At 40.6% G+C, this 11,479-nt stretch overlaps 2 protein-coding genes across 2 annotated transcripts in view; both read left to right on the forward strand.

Moving 5' to 3' along the window:
* Positions 1–3,931, forward strand: part of LOC102211050 (cationic amino acid transporter 2) — a 6,901-nt gene extending 2,970 nt beyond the window's left edge. Inside the window, exons 5-11 of the mRNA XM_005719648.1 lie at positions 1,012–1,234; positions 1,745–1,881; positions 2,521–2,623; positions 2,703–2,836; positions 2,976–3,142; positions 3,218–3,326; positions 3,416–3,931. Coding sequence (XP_005719705.1) covers positions 1,012–1,234; positions 1,745–1,881; positions 2,521–2,623; positions 2,703–2,836; positions 2,976–3,142; positions 3,218–3,326; positions 3,416–3,546 — 1,004 coding nt within the window. The 3' untranslated portion in view covers positions 3,547–3,931. The remainder of the gene's footprint in view (positions 1–1,011; positions 1,235–1,744; positions 1,882–2,520; positions 2,624–2,702; positions 2,837–2,975; positions 3,143–3,217; positions 3,327–3,415) is intronic.
* An 871-nt stretch (positions 3,932–4,802) lies between these two features.
* On the forward strand, positions 4,803–7,428 carry LOC102211520 (platelet-derived growth factor receptor-like protein). The gene is made up of 7 exons (XM_005719649.1): positions 4,803–5,003; positions 5,216–5,361; positions 5,442–5,584; positions 5,690–5,841; positions 5,969–6,262; positions 6,442–6,581; positions 7,030–7,428. The coding sequence occupies exons 1-7, from the start codon at positions 4,922–4,924 to the stop codon at positions 7,234–7,236; spliced, it is 1,164 nt and encodes a 387-aa protein (XP_005719706.1). The 5' UTR covers positions 4,803–4,921; the 3' UTR covers positions 7,237–7,428.
* The last annotated feature ends 4,051 nt before the right edge of the window (positions 7,429–11,479 follow it).

Here is an 11,479-nt window from a genome sequence, read left to right on the forward strand (position 1 = left end):
AACATAACATAACATAACATAACATAACATAACATAACATAACATAACATAACATAACATAACATAACATAAAGGACAAAGATAATTGGAAGAGAATGAATGGATGGAAAAAATATTGCAATCGTGGATAATGGATGAAATAGTGCTTTATTTCCAGAGAGGAGTAAATTACAATTCTAACGATGAGTATTTCCTCTACACTCATTAAAAAAGCACACTAAAAATAAAATAAACTTCCTCCACTTTTTTATTTTAAATTTTATAAACTTTTTAATTTTCACCATAGATTCTTTACATTTTTATGGGGTTATTTTTTTAGTGGTGCTGGGAAAGGGTTAGAAAAATCGATACAGTACGCTATTGTATCGCAATATTTTGTGTGGCAATATTATATCGATGCAGGGACAACACTCTGGGAATAATATGAACAACGAACAATCTTCCTGTAAATAATCACGGTTGGACTTGGACCGACTGTAATCACTCAGAGAGCTCTACAAATTTACAAATAACTTGCATTTGATTTATAAATGCAGGCAGATTGCCAGCATGTTGCCATCAGTCAGATGTCAATGAGAAAAACTCGAGGGAACTGGACTCAGCTGGCTGCAGCTGGTTGCATTCCTATAGAACAGGAAGTGCAGATTAATAGTTAGATTTGAAATTCTGTCTGTGTTATCAGACACAGATTACATGTAATTTCCAAACTGACCTCATATAATTGCAGTGAGATAGCAGATTGTCTCCGTCTTAACGCAACATTTATGGCAGGTTTCAGTAACTGTATTGGTATGCTTGACAATTCCATTTTGTAGCAAAAATAAATAAATAACTGAAGTGGGATAACTTCTTATTGGCTAAAACAGACTGACAAAGTTTAACATTGAGGACATAATTTGCAGATGATTCTCTCCACTAGTTTTTATGATTTTTGTGTAACAATGCATGAAACTCCTGCAGGAGATATATCTTGTAAGGGGGTCACTAACTTCTTGGTTTCCTTTCTTTTAGGAGAGGAGGTGAAGAACCCGAAGAAGTCTGTCCCTATTAGCATTGTGGTCTCATTGCTTATATGTTTCCTGGCCTACTTTGCTGTGTCTGCTGCTCTCACCCTTATGATGCCCTACTACCTGCTAAGTGAAACGAGCCCACTGCCAATAGCCTTTGACTACATTGGATGGGGTCCTGCCAAATATGCCGTGGCTGTGGGTTCACTGTGCGCCCTGTCAACTAGGTATGACAGTATGGGTAGTGCATGCATGGATCAAGTGATGTTTAAAGCTCAAAGTCAGAAAGAAAAAGGTGCAAAAATAAATGTATGTTATTTGGAAAAAAATAGAAAAATTATAATGGATGTTCAAAAGTCCAAAATGTTGAAAAATAAATCTAGAAAAGTAGCTACTAAACAGTAGCTAACTCAAAAAGTTCATTAACAATGTAACGTTAACGTAAAATAACTCAGCTGAGTAATAATTAACAGACAAGGCGTGGAGGATGTGTCAGGTTCCAGAGGCTGTGAATGATTCTTCCACTGCCTCTGATGTTTGCGAGGTGGATAAATTGTGAAATTGCCAGTAAATTCTTCTGACTTCAGTCATCATAGCAGATTAAGCTGTTAAAAAGAATCCATATGTCAAATCAGTTGGTTTAGTTAGAGTGACCTTTTGACACTGATTTGTGAAATGACTAATTTAGATTACAAATTAATCGGACACTGCATTCATTTTGTTGTTTGTCTTTCCAGTCTGCTAGGTTCCATGTTCCCGATGCCTCGAGTACTTTTTGCCATGGCGAGAGACGGGCTGCTTTTCAAACCTTTGTCCAAAGTCACCTCCAGAGGCAGTCCAGCAATAGCTACTATATCATCTGGCATTGTGGCAGGTACAGGTATACACTTTATAAATAAAAGTACTGTAAATATAATAGAAGTAATAAACCTAAAACAAAAAATAGTACATGTAATAAAATACTTTTGAATGTGTCCAGTAATAACTCTTATTTTAATGATGCTTACAGATGCTTACACAGAGGTACTGTGCCACACCTTGTGTGTTTGCGTATTGTATGTACGGTTGGCAGGGTATCTATCTTAATTGCCCCTTGGGGATAAATAAAGTCTCTCTAACTCTCTCTCTTAATCTATGAATTCAGCTCTTTTTATTGTCATTGCAATATGCATTTGGAATCCAGCCATGCAGTCTGCCTGTACAATCGCGTGTGAACATTTCTCTAAAGAGCTTACTGGACTTAAGTGGTATGCTGTGGTACGGTAATAGGATACCACCATAGAAAAAGTAACCAACACTGATGACTCCAACCTCTTCTGGTATTAACATCAGCACAAAAACTGTGTGCCAGGAGCTTCATGATGTAGGTTTCTATAGCTGAGCAGAGCAACTCCCGTAGGTGTCATGTGTATAATATTTTGTACTTATGCTAATGCTGTTCTGCATGATCCACAGAGGTCGAGGTTTATGGGCTAGAAATAACATTTAATTCCATTTTTCTCCCTGGCTTTAGCCATCATGGCTCTACTGTTTGATCTGAATGCCTTGGTGGAACTGATGTCCATTGGTACTCTGTTTGCTTACACACTCGTGGCAGTATGCATCCTGATACTGAGGTACATTTATCTGTTAACACCCTGCAGCTATGTATTCACTCTGCTGTGCAAATCGACTGATTTTTTGTGGTCGTTGTAGGTACCAGGTGGGTCCATCTGAAGACACAGAACTTAAGATCACAGAATCAAAGAAAAAGTTTAGCTTCTTCAAACCTCCAAAAACACCCAACTCTTCCACAGCACGAACAGTCACGCTCTTGACCATATTTTCTAGTAAGTAAGGAAAACATCACTGAGGCATCTTTACTGATGCTTCTGTAGCACTGAAGTTCTTTTCTTGACCAGCAACAGGTTCACGACGGGCTTTCTCGCCTCTAATCTTTCTTTCTCGTCTTTTACTTTCCCACTGCAGTTCTGTGCATTCTTGCACTGTGCATTACTCTGAGCCAAGGCATGGAAGCTCTTGCCAACACTCAAGCATGGAGCATCGTGCTTGTCTGTATCTTTGGAGTGCTCCTGCTGGTCAACTTGTTCCTCATCTGGAGACACCCAGAGAATCCCACGAAGGCATCGTTCATGGTAAGAAGTGGTTCAAGTAATTTCTTGTAATCACCAACTAGGAATCTCACATCTCTGCATTTTCTCCTTCTTCAGGTACCTTTAATCCCTCTTCTGCCCTTACTGAGTACTTTAATCAATGTCTACCTGATGGTGCAGTTAGGCGGTCAAACATGGATCCGATATGCTGTCTGGATGCTAATAGGTATGATGGGTATATTTTTGTTTGAGAGGATTAAAGGGATGCTATCTAGCTGGGGGACCCTCACTCTTCTCTTTTCTTCTCTTCTGCAGGGTTACTTATCTATTTTATCTATGGAATGCGTAACAGCGTCCAGAGGAAGCGACTCATGACCGACCACGCAGAGATCGAAACAGTCAGCGGCAAAACAGACAAGGATAGTATGAAAGAAGAGAAATTCTGAGCTCAATCGGGGTGAAGACAGATAAACTGAGATGTTACAGTGAGCGACTTGCTTTAACTTATAACCACTGCTTGAGATGCACCGGTGCTGCTGCCTTTCAGCAGTCTTCAATCTACGACAGCACCGAAGCAAATGGCCTGATAACTTGTTAACTTGACGGTTTATTACATCCTAACGCAGTCTGTTTGTTATCTAAATGGTCCAAAATGAAACACTCCCTAAGATATATTTGGACCGAGAAGATCTTCACTTATCACTGATTTTCACATTGTTGTTAAGGATATTTATCTGTATATCTTATCGTATTAGTGAGCCTGTTCCAAAGAAAAAATATTCTGTAGATTATTTGCTTTTATAATTCTGAAATAACAGGTTTACACTTTTCTTATCAAGTGCAAAATGTAAATTATTTTTATTTCAGTTTTACATCATCTTAATTTTATTTTAATATATTTTTTTAAATGTGCAGAATTTGACTGAAGACCTTATATTTTACAGAGCTGATACAGAAAACCTTTTATGGGATTTCATCTTCCATTTGTAAATATGGAAACTGCATGTGATTGTTAACTAAACGACTGCCACTGTACACTTGAATTAAAAATGAAATGATTCGCTTTTGTAAAACACTTAAATATGGAGTTACCTTGTTGCAGTCTGTGTCGATAAAGAGGTAAAAATAAAGGACTACTATAAGTTCATTCCCACTGCAGACGTGCACAAAGAAGCAGATATGGCTCACTATTTAGAGTCGACTGAGAACAAAAGGACCTTTGAAAAGAAGCTTATAGCGGTCATGTTCAAAATCACAGCTTAGCTGGCCACTCACAAGAAAAGGTTTACATTGTTTCCACTGCATTCGACATCTCAAAAATGTACTTTAAGTAATGTGTGAATATTTTAGGTGCAAATCTTTCAGGCATATTTAAAATACAACAACATATTAATCTAGAGCTAACTGAGACAAAACTTTTATTTACCCATAAAAAACAGTAATGAAGGACATAAAGTGTATTAAACACCAAATGCTCCTTTTCCAGGCAGTGTATCTAAGGTTCAGACTCATGCTGCTAGTACACTTACAGTCCAGCAGCTAAATAAACAGGCTGTGCCATTCCAGATTGGAGGGGCCTCATTCTCTGGACCCTCATTGGTTCGGACAGGCTTGAAAGCCTCCATTGAGCCACACTGAAGGAATTTAGGGTACTAATGCCACTCCGAGGAAAAGGAATTTGCGTGACTCTAATAAACAGCAGACTGCTCACTTTGCAAGCTTTGCCCTCCTCCTTCCTTCTCTTTCTTCTTCTCTCCTTTTCATTTCTGTTGTATATTTCTCTGGGTTGAACTCCATGAACTAACAATCAGCTCATCAGCCATGCCTTTGGCGAACATGTCTGGGTCAAAGTGGAGGCTGGTACTCATTGCTCTCCTTACTTGTGCCTTAATCTTCGAGTTGGGTAAGTGACATTAGTCCCTTGTCATCCAATTCGGTGAACGTGATATTCATAGATTTGGTGAGGAGGGCAATTTTCTTTCTGTCTTTTGCACAATGTGGCTTATTCTAGAAGCAAAAATGATACTTTTTTTCTCACTTGTAGCAGCCTTGTCTTTGTTTGTAAAATATTCTGAAACATGTGCTCTGCGTACTGTGTATAATATTGCCAAAAAGATGCCCAAGAGCAGAAGGCTGTTCCGGGAAGGACACCAAAGCCAAGGAAACCAAAGCATGAGAAATCAACAAACAAAGGGCCCAGAACGATAACAGTCAAACCGAAGGTCAAAGCTGCACGTGCAGAGCAGACCCTCCTCACGCAGGTATTACGTTTGTCATAAATTAACTTTTTGATTTTGCAAAGTTCACGACTAAAGTACATGTCTGTGTCTGACTAATAAAGGTGTTAAACAAAGGGAAGTTTAAGAAGGTGGGTGAGACCATAAATGTGCAAACAGGAGATACTCTGGAGCTGAGGTGCAGGGGCAAACCTGTGCAGTGGAGCGTCCCCCCATACCTGGAGGAGGATAATGATGGGAGGCTCAGGTAACTTTTCATGTCTACAGATCTTTACTCATAAAGTGCAGTATAAGCTTGAGTAAGTAAGGAAGTAAATGTGTTCTTTCGCTCCTTTTTGCTCTGGCTGTGCAGAATTGTCCAGTATGAGCGATATGGGGTTCTGACGTTGGTCAACACCACTGGTGCAGACACGGGGGAGTACACATGCTACCCGATGTACTGTGAAGACACTGACTGCAGGAAGGAATACAGCAAAGCTGTTAAAGTCTTCGTCTTTTTTCCAGGTGTGATTAATACATTTTATTGATGCTTAGGCTTGCATTTCTCTGAACTGCAGACTTGACAGGAATCTTTTTTACATTTTAATAATCTTATCATAAATCTGCCATATCTCCTCTCTGTACGGACCAGATCCACAAGAACTATTTGTTCCATCGTCTGACTATTACAAGGTGATTCAGCTGAGGAGCAACTGGCCTACAGTCCTACCCTGTCAGGTGACGTCACCTGAGGCTAAAGTAACTCTGCACCGTGAGTACCCACCTGTGGAGCTGGACGTGGACAGGAGGGAGATCTCCTTTGATGTCAAGAAGGGCTTCACAATCCATCGACCTCGGCCATATCATGCTGGAGCTTTGTACTGTGTTGCCAGTCTGGGAAACCTGCGGCAGAGCTCTATGAAGTACATGCTCATCTATGTTAACTGTGAGTTCACGTTTTCAAAAATTTAGAAATTTTTTCAGAATTTTAGAATTTATGGGTTGTTTTTTTTATTGTAAATCAATGAAAACTTTTGAAAGTTAAGGATGAAAATTACCCTTAATTACAGGATTACTGGTGACGACACAACATTTTACTTACTAATACATCACATTTGCTCTCAGATCCTAGGGCTCCTCCCGCTCCAGTGATCCAAGCGTCACTGAGCACAGTGACTGTGGGGGAGAATCTACGTGTCACCTGCTCTGCGATGGGAGAACGAGACGTGGCCATAGAGTTCACCTGGGATTACCCAGGAGAAGAGGTCAGACACTCGTGGAAACAGGGCTTGTATGCTTTAATACAAACTTAGCTTAGTTCTGTATGACTTTTGTATTAATTCTAATAAGCTTTCTTTCTGAAATAGTATGAACATGAATTCTAGGTTGTGAACTGAAATACTACTCAAAAAAAGTCCTGCAGTTGGCAAATATCTTCAGTCGGTTTAGCTTGCGTTGCCTTTTTAGCGAGTTTATTATTAGTCAAAAAGTATTCAACCTATGGACTGCCTGAACCTTATCCCCTTTAAACAGGAATATAATAGATATGTCTTTATTGGTGAGCCATGAGGAAATAAACTGCAACATGATAACTCATTGTAATGTTTACTCCTGTGCTGTGTGTGTGTGTGTGTGTGTGTGTGTGTGTGTGTGTGTGTGTGTGTGTGTGTGTGTGTGTGTGTGTGTGTGTGTGTGTTCCTATGCTTGGTCCAGATTGGGAGACCTCCATACACACAGGAGAGCGTTATTCCGGTCAGCGGAGGAACTGCTCAGCAGCAGTCTCAGTCTGTGCTCCTCGTGGATGAAGTTAGAGACGTGGACCAAGGAACGTACACCTGCACTGCTCAGAACATGCAAGGAGCCAAATCAGCATCCACAACCATTAAAGTGGTCCCTAAAGCCAAACCTAAGAAACCATAAGTTGGATGACATTACAGACAGAAAGTCGTGGTGAGAGATCACAGCTGGGATTTGACCCTGTCTGAGCATTAAATGTTTTTTCTTCTTTTTAAAGACTATATGATCACAACAAAACATTATGCTCTCCAAACTGTATTGCTCAAGAAGAGAAATGTGTTTGTTTAGGTAAATGCTTGTATATTAAACTTTTATTTCCATACACTCACAAGCCTGACAGTCGTGTCATTGTGAAAGATCCTCCCAAAGGTAAACGCAGGATAAGAGGGGGAAAAGGTGATTTAAGTGACTTCGAATGTGGTCTGAGTATTTCAGAAACTGCTGATCTACTGGGATTTTCCTGCACGACCATCTCTAGAAAAAGATAAAATATCTCAAATTTCTCTGGAGGAAAAAATGTCTTATTGGTGATATAGGGGAATGGTCAGACTGCTTTAAGCTGGGAAGGCAACAGTAATTCAAATATTCGCGTGTTAAACCCAAAGTATGCAGATGAGCATATCTGAAGGTACAACACTTCAGAACTCGAAGCAGCAGAAGACCACGCCGGGTGTGGCTAATGTCAGCTGAGAACAGGAAACTGAGGCTAAACTGCTCAATAGAAGGTTAGGAGAAGGTTAACTGCTCTGATAAATTTTGATTTCTGGTGGCATAAACAGCATGAAAGCATGGATCCATCCCGCCTTGAATTAACAGTTCAAGCTGGCAGTGATTTAATGGTATGTGGGATGTTTTCTAGTAGCAACTGAGCATAGTCTACCTGAGTAATGTTGCTGACCATATCTATTCCTCTTTCCCTCTATGACCATTGACCTTATCATGAAGCTTGTCAATGAGTTCACTGTACTCAAACGGCCTCTGCAGTCACAATCAAACAGAGCACCTTTGAGATGTGGCAGAACAGAGGATTCACGTCGTGGCTGTGCAGCAACAACCCAGTACTATCTAGGTTTCCCTTATAAACTGGTGTATTGTGATGTGCTGTCACCCTGTGCACCTCACTTCTCACTAGCTTGGATTGGCTTCCAGTTCTCCTTGTTGAATTACACAAGTAGAAGAAGATGGATGGATGTTGTGATAAATTAACAAGCACTTCAGAGATAAAAAGTGGAAACTGGCCCTCACTATGACTTCCTTTTCTACCCATTTTGTTCCCCATTAACCCCAAAGTATTATTCATGTGTGTACAATAAAGTTGTAGATAACAGTTTTATTATTGCACAGAGTCCCACAGAAAAGTCAACACTCCAGTGTTTTAGCGATACCACATGAGAGGTTAGTTTCTGGTTAGACTTGAATCTACGGAGCCCCTCTGATGACATGGTCCAAAAAATAAATAAATTGTGGCCACAAAATACTACTTCGAGGGCACGAAATAGGTATAACGTGCGCACGAAATGCTAATTTGTGGCCACAAAATAGATAACGTGCGCACATCTTATTGATAGAATTCCTGGACAGCTGCGTAGAGACATAAGCATAAGAGTAGGCTAAATACACCATGGACAGAGACAGTCTGATTGAGTTTTATTTCAGGCTGGGAATGAGCTACAAATGCATTTTGAAAAGCCTGGCAATGCAAGGAACCATCATTACGGAGAGACATTTAAACCGGATATTGAGAGCCAAGTCGCTTTACAGACGTAAGTATGACCTGGACGCCGGGATAGATTTTATTGTGAACCAACTGCAAGGGCCTGGGAAGGATCACGGTTATCGGTGGATGTTTACAAAGTGCAAACAACACGGCATTGCGAGCAGGAAAGAAGACATCAGGATCCTCATCTCTTTACTGGACCCAGTAGGTTCCCAGGTTCGCCCGACCAGACGTCTCAGAAGGAGGCAATATTTTGCTCAGGGGCCTAACTTTGTGTGGCACATAGACTCTTATGACAAACTAAAGCCATATGGGATATGTATTAATGGATGCATCGACGGTTTCTCACGCAACATCATTTGGCTGCGGGCTGCACACACTAACAGTGACCCAAAGGTTATCGGAGGTTACTTTGTGGAAGCAGTGGAGAGTCGTGGGGGTTTCCCCTGTTGTAATAGTAATTTTACAATGTATGTTGAAGAGATATTACTGCCCTCTGTTGGTGTGTCTGTGCATTACAAGCAATAAAAGGTGTTCGTTAAAAACATCAGGTTATGGGCCCAGAGGTCGCCAAGGGAAGCTGCTAACACACGTTTTCTTTTGGGAGTCATAAACAGAATTGTGGGATTCACAATGGAAGATAGACTGTTTATTGACAAGCTGAGCGGACCGGAGAATTGGGCAACGTGGAAATTTCAACGGAGCACCTGTTGAAGGCAAAAGGACTGTGGGGTATGGTACAGGAGATGGAGCAGTTAGCTGCGGATGCTAATGCCCAAGCGCGAGCTGAATTTGAACGGAAGAAAGAAAAGGCATTTTCAGTGCTGGTACTGAATATAAGTACACCCCAATTGTACTTGATAACAAACTGTAAGACCCCCAAAGAAGCATGGGAGATGCTAAAAGCACAGTTTGAAAGAGATACTGTTGCTAACAAGCTATTTCTGAAGAAGAAGTACTTCCGGTGTGAAATGAAGGAAGGAGAACATCTCAATGATCATTTAAAGAGGATGAAGGAACTTATTGATCAGCTAGGGGCAAAAGGTTCTGTAATTGAAGAGGAAGATCAAATTGTCACCCTTCTAGGTAGTTTGCCACCCAGCTATGCAACTGTTGTTACTGCTTTGGAGACAAAGATGGACAGTCTGACACTACAGTTTGTTCAACAAGCCTTGATAAATGAGGAACAAAAGCGAGTGCTTACTGACAACACCACTGTGTCCAGTAGTGTATCAGCGATGTCATCTCAGATGCATAGAAATGAACAGAGTGGATCAAAAACAGTGGGAGCAAACAGCTCCGACTCATGGAGATGTTACAAATGTGGGAAGGAAGGACATATCAAGCGTGATTGTCCAAGCATTAAAAAGAAATACAAGGCCCACAAGGCTAAAAGCGGGGTGTATAAGGACAAAGAGGACTCATATGAGGGAGCTTTTGTTGTAAATGAGTCATGTAAAAGTGATGCACAACAAAAAGAATGGTTAATTGATTCAGGAGCGTCAAAACACATGACATGGAATAAAGAAGCTCTACAAAACTACCAAGAGTTTTCAGAACCACAAACAGTGAAACTCGGTGATGGCAGAGTAGTTGAGGCTTTAGGTCTAGGCAACATAACAATGAAAATGTCATTCAGAGTTAGTAATGGAAAAGATGTCACAATGTATGATGTGCTGTATGTTCCCAAATTATCAATGAACCTTTTCTCAGTGGGAGCTGCTGCCAAGAAGGGAAACACAGTGAAGTTCAAAAGGACTCATTGCTACATAAGAGGAAAGAATGGAGCTCTCCATGGAATTGGAACACAAAGATCTGACGGATTGTATCAGCTGGATATTGAGGGAAACTGCACAACCTGTCATGGAGCGTCAACTGCTTCAGTTCCAGCAAGTATGTGGCATCAGCGTCTAGGTCACACTACAAATCTGAAAAAAGTCAAAAACTTGGTAAAAGGAGTTAGCTTTACAAATGAAGAGGAGGACATTTTTTGTGAAGCTTGTGTTGAGGGCAAATTATCAAGAAAACCTTACAAATCAGTGGGAGAAATACGAACAAAACGCAAGTTGCAATTAGTGCATAGTGACGTTTGTGGTCCTTTTCAAACTGAGTCACTTGGAGGAAAAAAGTACTTTGTGACTTTCATTGATGACTACTCCAGATGTTGTAAAGTGTATTTCATAAGAGAAAAAACGGAAGTCCTGAGCAAGTTCAAAGAGTTTGAAAGAATCTTCTCAAATGAATGTGGACAGGGAGTAATAAGACTCAGAACTGACAATGGTGGGGAATACACATCTAAAGAGTTTCAAGAATATTTGAAAGCTCAAGGCATCCACCATGAAATGACTGTACCACACACACCACAGCAAAATGGTGTTGCAGAAAGAAAAAACAGAACTCTAGTGGAATCAGCTAGAAGCATGCTATCACATGCAAAGTTGCCAAACACATTCTGGGCAAAAGCTGTTGCTACTGCAGCTTACATACAGAATAGGCTCCCAACATCTGCTTTAAAGAACGAAACACCCTATCAGAGATGGTATGAAAAAACCCCAGACATTAGCCATATGAAAGTATTTGGTTGTGTTGCTTATGCTCATGTTCCAGACACAGAGAGAAAGAAGCTGGACAAAAAGGCAGTGAAAGTTC

Source organism: Pundamilia nyererei, unplaced genomic scaffold (assembly GCF_000239375.1).
Source record: "Pundamilia nyererei isolate P.nyererei 1_Seehausen unplaced genomic scaffold, PunNye1.0 scaffold00001, whole genome shotgun sequence".
Lineage (NCBI taxonomy): Eukaryota > Metazoa > Chordata > Actinopteri > Cichliformes > Cichlidae > Pundamilia > Pundamilia nyererei.

Coding starts and splice junctions, on each gene's coding strand:
- LOC102211520 (XM_005719649.1), top strand. CDS start 4,922: ATGCCTTTGGCGAACATGTCTGGGTCAAAGTGGAGGCTGGTACTCATT. Junction 5,842..5,968: donor AGTCTTCGTCTTTTTTCCAG/GTGTGATTAATA, acceptor TGTACGGACCAG/ATCCACAAGAACTATTTGTT. Junction 6,263..6,441: donor CATGCTCATCTATGTTAACT/GTGAGTTCACGT, acceptor ATTTGCTCTCAG/ATCCTAGGGCTCCTCCCGCT.